Consider the following 20,830-nt stretch of genomic DNA (forward strand, 5'->3'; position numbering starts at 1 on the left):
CCAGCTGCTTCCATGAGGATAAAATGGAAATTATAATAAACATCTGAGATGAAAAGAGTGCTGGTCCTTCGCTCATTTTCCTCCAGCAGGCTAAATTGCTCAGCCTCTCCATGTCTTCTCTCTTTCCCGTAGAGGAGCAACCTCTTGGTGAAATATGAAAGAGGCTCACAAAATCTGCCTGAATTAAAAGGGGCCCATCCAAGAAAATATGTAAAATTTAAGCCATGGAAAAGGAATTTTCCAAGAAGAACTCCTACAGTTTCAAACAAACTTTTATGGAGGGTTCATTCTACCTTCATTATCTAGGAAGCCATAATTTCTGGTCCTCTCTATGAAGCAACACTGTCTGTTCCATCCAGATTAAGGATGAAATGCCTGCTTCCCTCACTGTTTCAAGCTTCTCAGCTATACAGAATCTCTCAACAGCAGGGACCATAAGAATTATTCTGATCTCAATAAAGAGTCCAAACTAGTACAGACCAGAGTTTGACAGATGATCAACGCTGCCATCCTGTGTGCCTAGAGGGAACCTGGGATGAGGGAGGGACAGGGCAGCCTCTGCTCAGTGTGGGTAGAGCAGTCTCCTTTGGTGGCAGGTCTGCAGAAAGGACCTGGATGGCCACCTCTTAAGGACGGTTTCTATTAGATGACTTAGAAGGTTTTTCCTAACCAATTCATTCTATAAATGTATGAGATTTAAGAGAAAAGAGAAGACCCCCCCCCCATCTCCAGAAAATACTGTGTCGCAGAAAGTAACCCATCAAAAGGAATGTCCTATAATATAATGGAAGAACAGCTTTGGATTTCTCCCTAAACCTGCTTAGATCTCCTGGAGATCCTTCATTTCTTCTTAGCCATAATTCCTATTTTTGAATGCAAGAATCTCCTGGGAAAATTAAGTAGATGTCTCCCCTCCTCCCATTTTACACCAGGGGGCGGTGTTGCCACACGGAATCACTTTCCCTATGTTTGGGGTGGGGGGGGGCAGAGGAATAAAGCAATTGTCTGCGGACTTTGTCTCATTTTGGAGGCCAGATTATATTTACTCTTATTTTCCTAAGGGATCACTGAAAAATCACAAGGAAAAGCCACATCTCGAGAAGCCGCAGTCTTCACTCTGGCCATGTCTGAGTTGACAAGAGATGGGCGCTGCTAAATAAGGAGCAAACAGAATTCTTTGGAAAACAGTGATTTATTTCTGTTTCTCACTCACAAAGAGAGTGTATTTGGTCAGGTTAATATTAATGTGAGGCTTGCCATTATTATTATTTCAATTTCTATGGCTGCCCATCTTGCAGAATCAACCTTGGCAGCTAGCAACCAATGACATCACCATACAAACTAGTCACCACCATCACCACCCCCAGTATCTAAAATCCATCCAACTGCTGAGTGAAAACCAAGCTAATAAAACAAAAAAGACTCCACAGGGTCCAGCTGTTTCTAATTTGCCTGTGATTTCTTTGATTCTGATTTTGCAACTTGGACTTATAAGTGCAATTCCACTCTGCCTTCCAAATTGTGCCTTATGGCTTGGTCTACATTCCGTTGTTTTGGGTTTCTTCAAAGAACATGGTCAAGGGAAGAACTGTGGAGCAAAGATCCTGGACTCAGAGGTGGCCTTTTTTCATGTTCAGTCTCTAACAGGGCTGTTTAAAATATTATCAGTGCATGTTTTATTTTTCTTTAAACACTTTCCCCAACGGATGAGATTTAATCAGATCTTGCTTTACTTATTCTCATCTAAACCTCTCCTTTTTTGTATGTACTGATAATAACAATAAAAAAGTCTTGCTTGATTGTTCTGAGATGTTTCCTTCCATTCAAATTCATATGTGAAAGCTGTGTGCAAAGAAATCAAACCCCAATGCCCAGAGGGGCTCTTTTTTCCCGAGCGATATGTAAATCAGGCCACCATTTCCCCTTCAAAGGAGCCCCATGGTTTCCCCTTCATGCTACCCCCACCAACCCAAAGTTGGAGGACTTTCCTGACTCATTCCCTATCACTTCTCCTCTATCCATTAGAGGGAGCAAAAATGATTCTGTGGCTAAACCTACTCTCCTTATTAATAGTCCTCCATGGCAAAAACTCTCTCTTCCTCAGAGCAGAGGTAATTCCTCCAACTCTATAGAGTTTCCTTCTATTTGCTGTTTTTGAATACAAGATATCCCACTGAAATACTTTTATTTTTTAGGTGTAAAGTCTGAGGTCCAGTTGGTCGAGTCTGGAGGGGACGTGATAAGCCCTTCCGTCTCTCCTGCCAAGCCTCCGGCTTCCCCTTCAGCAGCTCTTGGATGAGCTGGGTGAGACAGGCCCATGGAAAAGGACTGGAATGGGTGGCAGTGATTGGTAGATCCTCATCTCCAATTTATTATTCGGAAAACGTCAAGGGGTGGTTCACCATCTCCAGGGACGATTCCCGCAGCCAGCTGTATCTGCAAATGATCAGCCTGAAGCCAGAGGACTCGGGAGTCTATTACTGTGCAGGAGACACAGTGAGAGGAACTGAGTCTGAAGCCTGGCAAAACTTTCTCCTCCTCAGAACAACCCTCCAATTTGATTCAGTCACAGAAGGTTGAGTTTGTGTAGTTAGAATGAGCAGCAGCAAATCTCCACAGTATGAAGTGAGAGCCCACAGCTGATCTTGGAAGACCCAGTGGGTAATGTGGTTTCATAAGGAATCAAGATCTCTCTCTTCCTCCTTACTTTCTTCCCCAAATGCTGCTTTTCCCGCCATACAGATTTCCCTCCTCAAGCAAGGCCAAAGGTGAAAATGGAACAGGAAGCACCCAGCTGTTCTGACAAAAGATCCCTTTCAGACATGGCCAGAGATCTTTCAAATAAAATGACCCATTCAGGTGAACATTCTTCCCAGGCCGAAGAGATCTCCACAAAAGATTCCTTCTCCAGAAAGTTAACCTTCCGATCTAGCAGCGCCAAACAGGAAGAGGTTCCAGCTCAGCAGGAAGCCAAACTGCCCCAAGCAAAGGGAACCCCGACCCAGCAGGGGCCCCACCACAGAGCGCCCCCCCTCTTAATGCTGGGGAATTGCTCCTTCCCAGAATTCCTAGAGAGCACCCCCTTTCCATCCACCGGCCAAGTGCGCTTGTACAGAAATTGCTAGAGGGCGGAAATATTTTCACATAAGAATCGCAAAGCTTGTCCACATAAAGAGATGGCAGGAAATTCCAAACTGTGGCCACTGCCATTGTTCTACAAGCTCTTCGAAAATCAGCTTTCCACCTGTTCACACAACGGCCTGAGCATTTTTATTCCCAGCTCTGAATGAAATGACGAGATTTCCTTCCAACAGTGGTTAGATCTTCGGAAGGGGAGATGAAGGAAATCTCAGGGCAGTGGAATAAACTAGGCCCTTTTTAAGAAGTTAAAATCTAAGCTGAGGTAGGAATATGGATTCCTTATCGACAATTGTTCCTTAAGATATTTTGCAGTTAAGTCCCCTTTGGTTCTCAATATCGCCACCCCTCCCCAGTTTAGTTCTTTTCTACATGTTGCTCTTTTCTCCTTCCTTCCACATTAATATACAGGAAGTCCTCACTTAACGACTGATTGCTTAATGACCATTCAAAGCAATGTCGGCCTTGGAAAGGGTTCTTTATGCCAGTAAAGCAATTCCGACCATTGTGAAACATTGCATCAACATCCCCCCCCCCCATGATCATGTGCCCACATTTTGGGCCCTCGGCAACCAGCTCGCATTTACATATTGTTGCTAGGGGGCTGCGATCACGTGATCGCCATCTGCAATCTTCTCGGATCCCCAGAAAGTCAATGGGGAAGCCGGCAGGGAAGGTTGCAAGCGATCTAATAAAGAAAGAACACCCCGTTGGCTCGATCTGCTTCTTTTCTTCCTTCGATTTCTCTGATTAAAGTCTGACTTACTGATTGTGCCTCGTGGCTTGGTCGGCATTCAGTCCTTTTGGGTTTCTACAAAAGGGCATCGTTAAGGCGAAATGTAAAAATTTTCCTGAACTCCGATGTGTGGCTCTGTTCATTTCTCTTTCAAAAAGCCTTAGTGCATGTTCATTCTCTGTTACCTTGAATCGCTTTTGAAAAGTGGTGAAATCTTTCAAGTCTTTTTTTTAATCACTCTATGGTAAACCTCCCCTTTCTCCTATGTCCTTACATTAAAACAACAACAACAACAGTTTTCCTGAACTTTTGCTAGCACTAGAAAATTACGTGAAAATCACCCCTGTAAGGTGTGTGCAAGGAAATCTATGAGATCAGCGCCATGAGGGGCTCTTTTATCCCATCAGATATGCAAATCAACACACAATTTCCCCTTTAAAGGAGCACCATGTTTTCCCCTTTCAGGCTACACCCACCAACACAAACTTTATGCACTTTCCTGAATCCTTTCTTGTCAATTTCCCTCCACTCATTGAAGGGAGCAAAAATGATCCTGTGGCGGAACATGGTCTCCTCACTAGCAGTCCTCAGAGGTCATCGTTTCCTCCCTATTCAGGCTCTTTCCATGTTCTGCATGTATACAGGAGATTTCACCCAAAGACCTTTCTTTGTAGGTGTCCAGGCCGAGGTCCAGTTGGAGGAGTCTGGAGGGGATGTGAGAAGGCCTGGAGAGTCCCTCCGTCTCTCCTGCCAAGCCTCTGACTTCCCCTTCAGCAGCTCTTGGATGAGCTGGGTGAGACAGGCCCATGGGAAAGGACTGGAGTGGGTTGCAGTGATTGGTAGATCCTCATCTCCAATTTATTATTCGGATAAAGTCAAGGGGTGGCTCACCATCTCCAGGGACGATTCCCGCAGCCAGCTGTATCTCCAATGGGCAGCCTGAAGCCAGAGGACTCGGGAGTCTAGTACTGTGCAGGAGACACAGTGAAAGGAAGTGAATCTGAAACCTGGAAAAAAACCATCCCTTCTGTAAACTAAGGGACAAGGTTAAAGTAAGGGATCACTGCCTTGAGTTATTAATAAAAAAAAAAAAAAACTAAAAATAAAGGCAGGACAGAAAGTGAATGAATGAAATGAATTAAGTTAAAAACTCCACTTGTCATATGTTCTGCTGCTTTGGGGGGATCTTTTGAACCTGAGGCAATCAAATTGGGAATAGTTTAAAAATAACCCATGAAAGGTACAAGAAGGAAATATTAGGGAAAGAGAATGTACTAGGAAGCTTTTATATATATATTTACAAAAACGTTAAAATTTCTTGAGAGGTACAAATATGGACTCATTACCTACATTTCTTCCTTGATGAATATTTCAGTTCATTCCCAATTGGTTCTCTGAATACCACCATCTCTCCTCAGTTAAATTTGTTTCTATATGATGCTCATTTGTCATCCATTCTATATTAATACATATTCAATTCCCTTAATCCTGATACTCCCTCCCCACCGCCGGGAAGAGCCAAGAAACCAACACTTTGGGAATTGCAGTGATCCTCTTCCAGAAGCCTCCTGGGTCCGTTGAGATTGGACTCTCTTCCAGCCTTTGGTAGCCGCCTGGCCGTTCCTGCTGCCACCCCCTCCCCACTCAGGGATGCCTCGACCTGCCATCCCCTCCACTAACCTCAGGGTGGGGGGAAGATTGGAATTGCTCAGCCTCTTTGCTCTACAGGGAAATTAAATGGAAAATAAATATTGAAATAATTCCTATGGTTTCACCCTGTAGTTTTCAATCTGGGATGAAGGAAAATAAGCCCCTCAACTTCCACATGGCAATTTTAGATTTCTGTTTGATCAAATGTAGCCCTGCTCTTTATCCCAGGTACAAATAATTCACCACTCCTGTCTTGACTCCTATAAGGACTTGCCCAAAATCTCAAAATTCTTTTAAAAAAAATCCATATTATGTGAATGGATAGTGTATCTCCTTTATCCAAAATTATATATACATTCAGGGATGATAGAAGATTGTACCTCAGTTTTCATGCATTTCTTGCATTCCAATTGGGAGAAGGCAAAGTGATTGATTATCTTTCTCAACCATTTGGCTAAAGGTTGGTTATAAACAAATTTCTTGATTTTGTGACGTGTGGACCTTCAACGATTGTGCTACGCATATAATTCTCAATAGCTTACTCTACATCATATGATCTTTTATCGTAAAATGCCCAGAGATGCTCTTCAAGTGAGATGGGTGATGATGAAAGCTGAAATATAAATGAATAAAAATAAAAAGTGTAGTTTTATTGGCACTCCATATTTATAGAGAAATCTCCCATCCTTTTTCTTTTGAAATCACCTAGGCCATCCCTCTCTGTCTCTTAAGAAGCCATTAAATCAGTCTTGTTGGGTGCTTGACAATCTTAGTGTCAAGAACTTAAATGACACATAAACCATTACGTCTTTTATTTCTCATGTCCTGACATTATAGGCTTTCCTGTAAGAACTTGCCCATAATTTCAAAAGAGTTTCAAAGAAATCTGTCATGTGAATGGAGAGAGTGACTCTTTATCCAAAGATATTTGTAAATTAAGGGACAATTCTCCTCTCCTCTCCTCTCCTCTCCTCGCCTCTCATAGAGGATACAGTATCTCATAGAATAACCCATCAAAAGGAATTTCCTGTCATATAACAAAAGTGCGGTTTTTGATTACTCCCTAGACTGTCTTAAGTTCCCTGGAGCTCTTTCATTTCATTGGAGCCCTAATTATCATTTCTTAATGCAAGAATCTTTTTGGAAAGTTAAGTAGATGCTTCCCCGCCTCACGTTTTCCACCAGGGGGCAGTGTTGCCACACGGAATCGCTTTGCATGTGTGTGGGGTGGGGGTGGGGGAGGGGGTGGGGGTGAGGGATGGAAAGGGTCTGCAGGCCTTGTCTCACTTCGGAGGCATCATTAATTTTACTCTCATTTTCCTAAGATATCACTGAAGGCAATTCAAAGAAATTTAACATCCCAAGAGACTACATTCCTCACCATGAAGCCACATCCGAGTTGAGAACAGATGTGCTTTGCTAAATATAGAACAAACTGAATTGTTTGGAAAATGCAAAGTCATTTATTTCTGTTTCTCAGTCCATGGAATAAGTGTAGGAGAGCGAGTTTTTGAGTCTTAGTATTAATTAACACTGGGCAGTTAAAAACAGATAAGACGACCATAAAAATGGCAACCCAAAAACCTCCCAATATTTGTAATCAGTACGGCTGCTGAGTTAAAAACCAAACCATTAAGAAACATTATACAGGCTTCCAATGATTTATATTCCAACTTTGAGACTTGGATGTGTATGTAAAATTGATCTGTGGCTTATAAATTGGGCGTTATGGCTTGGTCTGCCTTGACTTAATTTTGGTTTCTTCCAAAGAACGTGGTCAAGGGAACAACTGTGGAGCAACCATTTTGAACTCCGATGTGCCATCCTTTCCATGTCCGGACTGTAACGTGGCTATTTAAGGAAATTTCAATGGCTGATTTCTTGCTGTCACCTTAAAACCCTTACATTAAATGAGGAGCATCTGTCAGAAGCTTTAACTATTCCAGGGTAAAGCTGCCCTTTCATCTACGTCCCATGTGTGAAAGGTGTGTTGAGATAAATCTATACCTCAAAGCTCCAAGGGGCTCCTTTATGCTGAGCAATATGTAAATCAGGCCACAATTTCCCCTTTAAAGGAGCCCCAGGGTGTCTCTTTTCAGGCTACACCCACCAACACAAAGTTTGTGCCCTTTCCTTGAATCCTTTCCTGTCAAGTCCCCTTTAGTCTTTAATGGGAGCAAAAATGATCCTGTGGCTGAATTTGGTTTCCTTACTGGCAGTCCTCAGAGGTAATTGGTTCCCTCCTATTCAGGTTCTTTCCATTTTAATTCTTGCATAAAGGAGAGCTCATTAAAACAACTTTTATTTTAGGTGTCCTGTCAGAGGCCCAGCTGGTGGAGTCCGGAGGGGACGTGAGGAGGCCTGGAGAGTCCCTCCGTCTCTCCTGCCAAGGCTCTGGTTTCAACTTCGGGGGCTACCACATGAACTGGGTGAGACAGGCCCATGGAAAGGGGCTGGAATGGGTTGCAGTTATTTGGTACGATTCCAGTAAGCAGTACTATGCAGAGTCTGTGAAGGGACGCTTCACCATCTCCAGGGACAACTCCAAAAGCCAAGTCTATCTGCAAATGAACAGCCTGAAACTGGAGGACTCGGCAGTCTATTACTGTGCGAGAGACACAGTGGGAGGAAGTGAGTCTGAAGCCCGGCAAAAACTCTCTCTTCCTCAGAGCCGCTCTGCAAGTCAGCTCAGCCCCAGAAGGCTGGATTTTCCCAGGAGACTTGAGAGGGACCTGAGAAAGCTCCCTGAGTCCCAAGAGGAACCAACAGCTGATCCTGGCCTGGGCATTGTGGGAGCTGTTCTCCTTTTGGATAGGAAGAAAATGGCAAATCTCAGCACCCTCCTGAATGAGAGCAAAGGGAAATTGTTCTCAAGTTCTGCTCTCAAAAAGTATCAGGAAATACAGAATTGATTCAGTAATTAGAACTCTTCATTCTTTTATTGGTTTCGAAGTTCAACCCTCATTAACTCTTTCTTGAGACGCAGATCTGCCCCTCTCCCTCTTTGGGTGCATTTGTTTCTGTGTCTATATATCCTCTCTCCCTCTATCCATAGATGTACTACATACATGTACACACACAGAGACACACATACAAGAATGTATGCAGACACATATAGGCATTTGGAAGTTTAAATACATTTACAATCATTTTCCTCTGCTAGCAGTCGAAATTTAATAATAAATTCAGGATGCTGCAAGGCCTGCCAGAGTGTGGTGTGGTCTGACACCAAGGAAGGGGGCAGAAGTCAGAAAATAACACCTAAAAACGTCAGGCCAAGGGTTAGCTTAATTGCGGTCGTGTTATAATACTTAGAATAGGAAAGGAATGTAGATCGCTGGTTTCAAGTCAGTTCCAGGGAAAGTCATGTTCTAGGTGGTTCAGGAAAATTGCCTCCCCACCTGCTGTCCTCCCCGGTAACTTCTGGATGGGAGAAAGGTTTGAATCGCTCAGCCTCTTTTCTCAACAGGAAAATTAAATGGAAAAAAATATTGAAATAACTCCTGTGGTCTCACCTTGTAGATTTTGATCTGTGATTTATGAAAATCAACACCAGAAATTCCACATGGGAATGCTAGGTTTTTATTTATAAAATGTATCCTTGCACTATCTTAGGTAAGAATTATTCAACACACCTGTCTTGACTCCTATAAGGAATTGCCCAAAATTTCAAAATTATTTTAAGAAAATCCATATTATGTGAATGGATAGCGTATCTCCTTTATCCAAAATTATATATAAATTTAGGGATGATAGAAGATTGTCCCTTATTTTTCATGCATTTCTTGCTTTCCAACTGGGAGAAGGCAAAGTGATTGTTTATCTTTCTCAGCCGTTTGGGAAAAGGTTTGTTATAAACAGATTTCTTGATTTTGCGACGTGCGGACCTTCAACGATTGTGCTACGAATATCATTCTCAATAGCTTACTCTACATCATATGATCTTTTATCGTAAAATGCCCAGAGATGCTCTTCAAGTGAGATGGGTGATGATGAAAACTAAAATATTAATGAATAAAATGTTGAGTTTCATTGACACTCCATATTTATAGAAAAATCCCTCATATTTTTTCTTTTGAAATCACCTATGACTTCCCACTCTGTCTCTGAAGTAGCTAGTAAATAATTCTGGGTCGGTGCTAGCCAATCTTAGTGACATGATTTGACATATAAAAAAATTATGTGCTTTATTTCCTCCAACGTCCTGACTCCTAGAACAACTGGCCCATAATCTGAAAACAGTTTCAAAGAAATAACTCATGTGAATGGAGAGAGCGAGTATTTTCTCTGAGGACATTTGTAAATTAAGGGACATTTCTCCTCTCCTCTCCTCTCCTCTTCCCTCTCTCTTGGGTGAAATATACCTTCAAGGAAAGGTGGAAGGTCAATGCACTGAGATTCTCTTTTACGCTGAGGACTGTATGTTCAGTTTCAGCTTCTGCTTTAATTGAACCATACAAAATGGCCAAAAGGGGTCTGGTGAATGTAGAGATGGTGTTTATGTAAAAAAAAGTGGGATACAGTTTGAAGAAAAAAAGAAAAATAAAAAGAGGATAGAATTATGTTTTCCTCTAAGTCTCATATTTAGCAAATCCACAGTCATCCACCATGAATGAATGGTAGAAGAAGGACAAGAGGTTTTATGAATTATTGCCTTATCAAACAGAATACAGAACTAGGATAGAGCAGTTTTTGCCCAATGATAAGCCCTTCCAACCCAGTCTGCCAAGAGTAAAACGAGGGTGAAGGAAGGACAAGGGGGACCTGCTTCCATCTGGCTAGAACAGCCTCTTTTGGTTGGAGGTCTGCAGAGAGGGTCTGGCTTCCCACCCGTTAGGGATGGTTTGTACTAGACGACCGATATGGCCCTTCCCAACTCATTTTTACATGATTTCATGATATTTAGGAGAAAAAATAAGATTACACGACCTCAGGAAAATACAGTATCTCATAGAATAACCAATCAAAAGGAATTTCCTTTCATATAACAAAAGTGGGGTTTTTGTTTACTCCCTAGACTGGACTAAGTTCCCTGGAGCTCTTTCATTTCATCGGAGCCCTAATTCCCATTTCTTAATGCAAGAATCTCTTTGGAAAGTTAAGTAGATGCCTCCCCTCCTCAGGTTTTCCACCAGGGGGCAGTGTCACCACACGGAATCGCTTTGCATATGTGTGGGGTGGGGATGGGGGTGGGGGAGGGGAACCAAGGAAGGGTCTGCAGGCCTTGTCTCACTTCGGAGGCATCATTACTTTTATGCTCATTTTCCTGAGAGGTCACTGAAGGCAATTCAGAGAAATTTGACATCCCAAGAGATTACATTCCTCCCCATGAAGCCACATCTGAGTTGAGAACTCAGTGTTGCTCCCTCTGCCTCCAATGCCGGCTGCAGGAGTCAAGGCCAGAGAACAGCCGCCCCAAGGGTCCGCCGTGTTCGACTTATCATAAGTTGCTACTTCTAATAGCAAAGGAATGTAGATCAGGGTTCTCAAGTCAATTCCAGGGAAAGTCATGTTCTAGGAGGTTTAGGAATATTTCCTCCCAACCTCTGACCAAGAACAGCCTTCACAGCCCTAATTCTTTGTTTGTTTTTTTCAGCCAAGAGCCTTGTTTATTTAAGAAGCTTCAGTCTCTAAATGCATGCTGTTACATTATGAATAAGTATGCAGGCAACAACTAGTAAGCAGTATGCAATAGGAATGAAAATCAAAATTGTAAGAAATACATGATACAAAAAATAACCCCTATACTTTATGATGTATTAAATTACCTTAACCTTGTTGAGGAACCACCTGATGCCTTCTGAATAATACAAATCAGTCTCTAACCTCTCCCTACCCACTCATTCAGGAGATAAAACCTCTGTAAGTGTTCCTCTCCACTCAAGGTCCTCCATACAGCCTTGCAAGAGTCCGCTTGCTTGACTATTTTGCTCGGGGGTGGGACCCTCATGGTCATGGATTTGCTTAGCTTTTTCATCTTCAGATTAAATTCGCTCACACAACCCCTGTTTGAACCTCAATTTGCCTTGGTCATGAACCCAAGTCTGATTGCTTGACAGGTACTTCTGTTCTTCATTAAAGCCTCCTACGACATGGCCAATATTCTCTCCATTACATACAACAGGCCTATCACTTTCTGAATCTGATCAAATGCTGTTGTGCTGAGGCTGAAATGCAAGCCAAATATGCAACTCAAGTATTCTTGCTATTTGTCAAATCTGGTCAGTGGATACGAATCTACTAGGACCAGTGCCAGAAGAATGAAGTGTAGTAGATGGAGCACCCCACAATTCCAGAGACTCTCTAGTGTCTCAGTCTGCATCGGCTTTCACAAATGACTCTCCTTTCCCACTTCCTTTCTAACACCACCTACACGTGTGTTCGCTCTTTTTAAAAGAACGTTGGTATCTTAGTCCGAAAGCACTCCAGAAATCAAAGTATTTACTCTTGAAAGAAGTTTGGGAATAACTAACGCCAATAATTTTTATCAAAGTTCAAAGAGAAGAAACTAATAAAAACTAATAAAAATAAAAAAGAATAAAAAATAAAAAGTGGAGAGAAAAAATAGAAATATATATATATATATTATCTCGTTTAAATCGTTCACATAACTGCATATATATGAACCAATGACACCGGTGTCCTTCTCCTTCTATTTCTTTTTCTTGTTTTTAGCCAAGGTGTATCCTGTTCATATTTGATCAGATCTTTATATCTTGACCATTTTATCTTATCATCTAAACTTTCCCTCCTTGCAAAAGCTTCTTGTGGCGATATCCACATTGGTATGTTTGGTAATAACCTACTGCTATATTTATCCCAAACCCTCGATAATACTTTTTTAATAGTACCATTTCTCAATTCTTTGTTCAATTTTACTTCAATATATATAAAATAAAAAAGAATAAAATGAGAAATAAATAAATAAATAGAAAGATTTGGGTTTCCAACTTTCTCGATGGTACAGCTTAATATCCCAGTGTATTATTTTTTTTCCTTAATTCTCTAAATTGCCTTCATTAATTCTAATAAGATATTATATGTCTAAAATAATTTGCTATTTACATACTATATGTTCATATTTTTTGAGTCCATTCCACATATTTAAAAAGTTGTCCAGTCCTTTTGAAAGTCTTCCATATTTTTATCGTTTAGTTGGTCCGTTAGTTTTGCCATTTGTGCCAAGTTTAGGGATTTAAGTATCCATTCTTCCACAGATGGGATGAATTCTTCTTTCCACTTTGTGGCATAAGTAATTCGGGCCGAAGTAATCAAATACAGTAGAAGTTTTCCATAGTTTTTGTTTTTTTTCCAAATCTCTGTTCATAAAGCCCAATAAGTAGAATTCTGGTGATTTATCAATGTTTACTGCCAATATTTTACAAATTATATTATGTATAGATGACCAATTTTTTTTTGCTTTTTTACAGGTCCACCACATATGGTAGAAAGTTCCAATTTCTTTTTTACATTTCCAACAGACATTTGACGTATTTCAAAACATTTTCGATAATTTTTCAGGAGTAATATACCACATGTACATCATTTTATATAAAAAAATATCTTTTAAATTATAATTTAATGTGAATTTCAATCCCTTAGTCCACATTCTTTCCCAAACGTGATATTCAATATTGTATCCAAATGTTTTCTCCCATTTGTTCATACATTGCTTAATTTGTACATTTAATATTCTCATTTGTAATAGCTTTTTATATGTTTTAGAGATCATGTGGTCATTATTAGCATAGATTTGTTCATCCCACCAAGATAGTTTTTTTAAAAATTTGTAACTTTTGGCAGCTTTTGGGGTGGTTTCCAGTGAAGGAGTACGGTGGCAGGTCGAGCTCTGTAAGAGATCGGAAAAATGAATATCTACAAAGTGGAGGTCGAGAGTCCTGCAGAGTCGGAGAGAGACGGGCAGACCTCGTAGGCCGTGCTAGAAAAGGAGCGCTGCCGGCGAAAGACTCCAGCGGCTTCGGAGTGGCAGGCGAAGGCTTTGCTTTCTATTTCAATATTTCACTTTTGCCGCAACAATAAAGCATCTGTAGAACCCACGTGAGTAGCCTAGCTAGCTAGGCAATTCTGCAGCCCCCTTCATTTCTATTAAAAGAAACAACAACTTTTGACTACAGAAGAGAAAAAGAAGAAACTTTCTAAGCAGAAAAAAATATATATTTTCTATACTTTGGAGACAAAAAATCTTTACTGCCAGTCCTCACTTAAAAGGAACTGAATTAATTAATTAATTTCTAACGCCATATTGGACTATATTGCAGATGTTTATAAGATTATTTTGAACTGTATGCTCTGTATGTTTTGATATAAATATTATACATTGCTTTATATAGATAAATATAAATTAGGTGTAGTGATTAAGATAAGTAAATAAAGATTTCTGTAAGAACAAAATGAATACAAGGAGACAGAATAGGAGAGGCTCAGAAGCTGGGGAAGGAGAATGGCTGAAAGCCATGTTTGAAGATTTTATGCAAAAAACAATCCAAAATATTACTCAAAATTTAATGCAATTATTAGAGGAGAAAATAGATGGATTTGAAAAAAGGGTAGATCATAAGTTAGAGACAGTGGACAAAAGAATAAAAGCAGACATTCAAGAGGTAAGAGAAAGAGTGGATAAATTAGAAGTAGAGAATGATATAGAATTAGACCGATTAACTGTGTTAGAGTTAAAAGAAAAAGAACATTGTGTTAGACTTAGAGGTGTACCTGAAAAAAAAGAGGCAGAAATAAGAGAAATAGTGGTTCAAATGCTTGCAAATTTAATTGAATGGGAGGAAGAAAGGCTAGAAGAAGATACAGAGAAAATGTTCAGAGTTAACTTGAAATATGCAAAAACTAACCGGAAACCAACAGATTGTAATAATTGAATTTGCTAGGAAAAAGACAAAAGAATTGATAATACAGGCCTCCTATGGGGAAAAAGAAAATATCGAAGAAGAGGAGATTATGGTATTGAAAGACGTAGTAAAGGTAAAGGTTTCCCTTGACATGAAGTCCAGTCGTGTCCGACTCTAGGGGGTGGTGCTCATCTCCGTTTCAAAGCCAAAGAGCCGGCGTTTGTCCGAAGACACTTCCTCTGTGGTCATGTGGCCGACATGACTACATGGAATGCCGTTACCTGCCTGCTGAAGTGGTACCTATTAATATACTCACATTTGCATGTTTTCAAACTGCTAGGTTTGGCAGGAGCTGGGACTAGCAACGGGAGCTCACCCCGTCACGCGGATTTGAACCGCCGACTTTCCGACCTTCTGATTGGCAAGTTCAGCAGCTCAGCGGTTTAACCTGCAGCGCCACAATATCCCTATATTGAAAGACATACCACTGAGAATATGAAAAAAAAGAAGAGACTATTTCTTTCTCAATGAAGTCCTTAAACAAAATAAAATCCCCTTTAGGTGGGAAGTTTTGGAAGGAGTTAGTATCACATTCCAACAACAAAGATATAAACTGAATACTATTTTTAAGGCTCAGGAATTTCTCAGAAAATATAAGGAAGATTTAGAACCAGAAACCGTTAGAAGGGAAAGGCCAGAAAGTAAAGAAAGTAAAGTGAAACATTTAAATACAGAGGAACAAAGTGCAGAGGAACTAGCTTCAAGTTCTAAACTCTTTGCCACTCCTCTCCAATGAGTGAACTAAAATGCCTTTCCTGGAATATAAATGGAGCCAATACCCCAGCTAAAAGGAAAAAAGTTTTTCACTATTTATACAAATTAAAACCTGATATTATATGTCTTCAAGAAACTCATATTGTGAAAAAAGATAGTAAATATCTGGTAAATAACAAATTAGGAAAAGAATTTATAGCAGCAAATGAAAAAATTAAATAAATGGAATTGTAATATATGTAAAGGCCCATCTAAATCCTAAATTAATAAGTGATGATAAAAATGGGAGATGTTTAATAATATAATTAGAACTACAAAATTCTAAAGCAATATTGGAGTATATGCCCCTAATGATAATCAGAATACATTCTATCAAAATTTATCAAATGAACTTTCCGAATTATCCTGTAACAATTGGATTATGATGGGAGATTGGAACGGAGTCACCTTACCAATTATTGACAGAAAATCTGAACAACCAATTAAAAAAAATCAAGGAAAATTGCCCCAATCTTTTTTTGATATGTCAGAAAATTTGGCTATTGTAGATGCCTGGAGACATAAAAATGGTATGGCTAGAGATTATATATTTTATTCAGACAGATTCAAATCGTTCTCCAGGATCGATATGACATGGTTATATAAAAATTGGGCAAATAAAATTTTAAATGTATCAATTCTCCCCCAATCCTTCTCAGACCATAATCCAGTTCAATTGGTTATAAAACTCCACCCCAAAAGTTATAGGTGGAGATTAAATCAAACATTGTTGAGAAACAAAGAACTTGTAGAAGATTGTCAAAAGAAATTAAAAGAATTCTTTGAATGGAATTTAAATAATGAAGTGAGTATTGGGACAGTATGGGATACTAACAAGGCATATATGAGAGGATATTTTATATATTTAAATACTTGCTTAAAGAGGAAAACACAACCAAAAATTCAAACAGTTCTTGATCACATTAAGAAAAAAGAAAAAAAAATATCTTCAAATAAGACCATCAGATGAAGGTATAAATCATCAAATAAAAATTTAACAGCAGCAATTAAAAATACTCACAACAGATGAAATTGAAAGAAAATTGAGATATATTAAACAAAGAAATTTTGAATATGCTAATAAAGCTGGAAAATGGTTAGCATACAAACTAAGAAAAGAAAAGGGAAAAAAAACATTACTAAATTTTGAGAAAAATGGGAAATAATTAGTTGACAATGAAAAAAGTAAAAAGGCATTTCATAATTTCTTTAGAAACCTATATAAGAAACAAGAAATTTCAATTGATGAAATTGAAAACTATTTATTAAAACAAAATTTAAAGAAATTAACTAAAGACCAAAAAGCATTAATTAACAATCCCATCACAACCCAGGAAATTATAGAGGCAATTAGAAAATTGAAAACAGGCAAAATTCCAGGTCCAGACAGATTTTCAGCAGGTTATTATAAATACTTTCAAAATCAAATTTTGTTACCACTTAAAGATTTAATGAATGTGATTCTGTTAGGAAATCCAATACCAAAATCTTGGTCAGAGGCAAATATCATACTAATCCCAAAAGAAAAACAAGACCAGTCACTATGTAAAAATTATAGACCTATTTCGTTATTAAACAATGACTATAAAATGTTTACTTTAATTCTAACTGAAAGACTAAAAACAATACTTCAAGAAATAATTAATTATGACCAAAATGGTTTTTTACCTCAAAGATATATAAAAAACAATATAAGGACAATTTTAAATATAAAAGAGTATGCCCAATTTCATAGTGAAAAACAGATTATGTTGTGATTTTTAGATGCTGAAAAAGCTTTTGACAACCTAAATTGGAATTTTATGCTTAAGACTTTAGAATTGATGGATTTTGGTGATATATTTATAAAAGCAATAACATCAATTTATACATTTCAAAAAGCCAGAATTGTGATTAATGAAGAGATAACACAAGAATGTCAAATAGAACAAGGAACAAGGCAAGGTTGTCCGCTATCTCCTTTATTATTTATATTGGTATTGGAGGTTCTAACAGAAGCTATCAGAAAGGATCATCAAATTGAAAGGATAAAGATTAAACAAGATACATATAAATTAAGAGCCTTTGCAAATGATTTAGTTATCACTTTACAAAACACATTAATATCAATTGATTACTTATTAAAGTCACTACAAGAATATGGAGAATTAGCTGGTTTTAAAATAAATAATCAAAAAATGAAGATGATACATTTAAACATGCCACTAAATAATCAGAATGTATTAGAAATTAAATCAGGGTTTAATAGTGTTTAAAAAGTTAGATATCTAGGGATAGAGATTTCAGCCAAAACTAGTGATTTATTTCAAAATAATTATGTTAAAATATGGAAGGAAATTAAACAAGATTTATTGAGGTGGGAAAAACTAAACTTATCACTTATGGGACGAATCTCTGCAATTAAGATGAATATTTTGCCAAAGATGCTATTTTTATTTCAAACCATTCCAATATTTATAACTGATAAAAAGGTTAAATTTTCTCTCCTTTTTCATGCTAATCAACAATGTGGATCAAGTCTTCCTGGTTAGGATCAATTGCAAATATCAAAATGAATGTATTACCCGAGATAAATGATGTGATTCAAATGGTGCCAATTCTAACCCAAATCTTACAAGAATGGCAAGAAACTGTCAGTCAATTTCTATGGAGTGGGAAAGACCTAGAGTTAAATACGATTTTTTACCAGATTCAAAAGGAGAGTGGTCTTGGGACTTCCAATGGGGACATGGCAGACTGAGTAGCCGTGCCCGCAGGCTCAACAGGCAGAGATGAAAACATGGCAGTTATTTTGGGCTCAGGCAGGATTTTCTGAAGCCTGGGAGTGTTCTCCAGAAAAAAAGAAAAACACTTGGAATCACCCCATCTGTACTTTGGATGACTGCTTGCAGCCAGAAGATGGCAAACAGCATTTGCCCCTGACTGGTAAGAGCTAGCCAGGAGGCTTTGATGTCACCATTTTCTGAGCCTCATTGTAGCCTTAAAGGACCATTAAGACTGGCCACTCCATTTCTAAATCACTCTATTTATATTTCTTTTAAGTATGTGTACCTTCATACAGGCTTTCTACGGCAAGAACAAGAGGGCTCTCTTGGTGCTTATTATTTTTGGGATTAATTTAAAAAATATATATTTTTAAGTTTTAGACTTTGTTTTCCTCCAAAGAGTAAGGAGGATTGAGAGTAAATAATTCTCTCCTGTTCTTATTTTTCTATTAAATTTGAAGATATTAGCATTTTCCTGAATTGGCTGTTTTGAACTTTCACTTTTCTACTTTCCCTGGGGTACTGTCTGCATATCTCACTTTTGCTTGTGTAAACACATTATGGAATTCTTTCATATCCTCGACTGTTTCTGGTTAAGCTCCTGGGGGCGCCATAATCTACTGCTTGACATGGAGGACTTTAAACAGACTTTCTCTGACTTCCACCAAGATTTTAAACAGATTCTTTCTGACTCCTACCAAGTTTTTATGCAAGGCATTCAGGACATTGTGGAAAATGTGAGGTCTGTCATCTGGCTGGGGCTGCTGTGCATGTAAATGAGGAACTTAATAGTGACAGAAATGTTTCTTCTAAGTGTGAAGCCACAAGTGAAATTGATCTTCTGATGGAATGCTATGAGAAAGAAAGTGTTATTATGTATGGGAGGGTTTGTGATGAGAAGTCGAAGTTTCTGAGGTGGGCCGTTTGGTTGTTTGATCTTTTTAAGAAAAAAAGCTCTGTGCACATTGTGGGGATATATAAATGCTCTGGCTTATTTTGAAGTGGGATATGGGTTAAAGAATATTAACCTGGATTGCTTTTACTGTTTGGCTGATTTCATTTATCTTTAATGATTAGGATTGAACAATGTAGAAGCAGTGAAAGACTTTGTATTCCTAGGTGCGAAGATTACTGCAGGTGCTGACTGCAGTCAGGAAATCAGAAGACGCTTAATCCTTGGGAGAAGAGCAATGACAAATCTCGATAAAATAGTTAAGAGCAGAGACATCACACTGACAACAAAGGTCCGCATAGTTAAAGCAATGGTGTTCTCTGTAGTAACATATGGCTGCGAGAGCTGGACCATAAGGAAGGCTGAACGAAGGAAGATCGATGCTTTTGAACTGTGGTGTTGGAGGAAAATTCTGAGAGTGCCTTGGACTGCAAGAAGATCCAACCAGTCCATCCTCCAGGAAATAAAGACAGAGTGCTCACTTGAGGGAATTATATTAAAGGCAAAACTGAAATACTTTGGCCACATAATGAGAAGACAGGACACCCTGGAGAAGATGCTGATGCTGGGGAGAGTGGAGGGCAAAAGGAAGAGGGGCTGACCAAGGACAAGGTGGATGGATGATATTCTAGAGGTGACGGACTCGTCCCTGGGGGAGCTGGGGGTGTTGACGACCGACAGGAAGCTCTGGCGTGGGCTGGTCCATGAAGTCACGAAGAGTCAGAAGTGACTAAATGAATAAACAACAAAAATATCAGTTTTAGTCTTGCCATTATCCTTATTTCAATCTGTACAGCAACCCATCTTATGGAATCAACTCTGGGCAACTAGCAACCAATAAAATCACTGTACAAAATAACAACTCCAAAACAAGCAATATATAAAATCTATACAAATGTCAAGTTAATATCAGGGTATACCCAAGGTCTAATGCCAAGGCTGTTGTACAGCTGAGAACAGTAAGTAATCAGGGAAGAAGGCTCAGCAGATGTGATTGCCAACATCTGCAAAGTGATTCAGCGCATAATATTTGGTTCTAGAAGTAGTATGCATGAACAGTTCTGTGTTGGGGATAGTGTAAGAGATGTTGAGCATTATTGTGTTACTGTGAGTAGGAATTTGCCCTGTATAATTGCTGTGTAAGAGCTTGTCAAGTGCTGTATATAGTAAAGACTGTAAATACTTACACAACTGGTCTCAAGCTGATTTCTTCCAGCTCCACTGAAGGACTGTGGTGCAAACACAGCTCTGACAGATAAAACCAATCTAATAAACAGAAAAGACCCTACAAGTTCCAGCTCTTTCTGCTTTGTCTGGGGTTTCCTTGATTCTAACTTTGCGACTTGGACATGTAAGTGCCATTCAACTGTGGCTTACAAATGGTGCCTGCTGGCTTGGTCGGCATTCAGTTGTTTTGGGTTTCTTCCAAGGAACGTGGTCAAGGGAACCTCTGTGAAGGAAACATACTGAACTCACTTGTACCATGCTTTTCATGTAGGGACTCTAACATGGCTATTTGAATTATTCTGAGTGCAAATTTTATTTCTCTCAACTTTAAACACTCTCCTGAACTGCAGAGGTTTTGCTAGATCCTGCTTTATTTACTCCAGTGAAAACCTGTCCTTTCTCCAATGTACTCACAATGAAAAAACAACAACAAAAATGTCTGTCCTGATTATTCTGACGATATCCCCATCACTTCAAAATCAGGTGTGAAAGGTGTTTGCAAAGAAATCTATTAGTCAATGAAATGAGGGGCTATTTTATCTCAAGCAACATGTAAATCAGGGCACCATTTCCCCTTTAAAGGAGCCCCACAGTTTCCCTTTTCAGGCTACACCCACCAAGGCAAAGTTGGAGCACTTTCCTGAGTCCTTTCCTGTCAATTTCCCTCCATTTATTAGACGGAGCAAAA

The 20,830-nt window shown here is 39.1% G+C and overlaps 1 gene segment (V, D, J or C); it reads left to right on the forward strand.

Annotated features, from left to right (window-relative positions):
* Positions 1-7,706: 7,706 nt before the first annotated feature.
* On the forward strand, positions 7,707-8,163 carry LOC134495867 (immunoglobulin heavy variable 3-33-like; the record flags this gene model as incomplete). The annotated part of the segment is given in 2 exon segments: positions 7,707-7,752; positions 7,835-8,163. Coding segments are annotated over 2 exon segments (375 nt in total), but the record flags the coding sequence as incomplete, so codon positions are not given.
* Between the last annotated feature and the right edge of the window lie 12,667 nt (positions 8,164-20,830).

This window comes from Candoia aspera, chromosome 4 (genome assembly GCF_035149785.1).
Source record: "Candoia aspera isolate rCanAsp1 chromosome 4, rCanAsp1.hap2, whole genome shotgun sequence".
NCBI classification, from domain to species: domain Eukaryota; kingdom Metazoa; phylum Chordata; class Lepidosauria; order Squamata; family Boidae; genus Candoia; species Candoia aspera.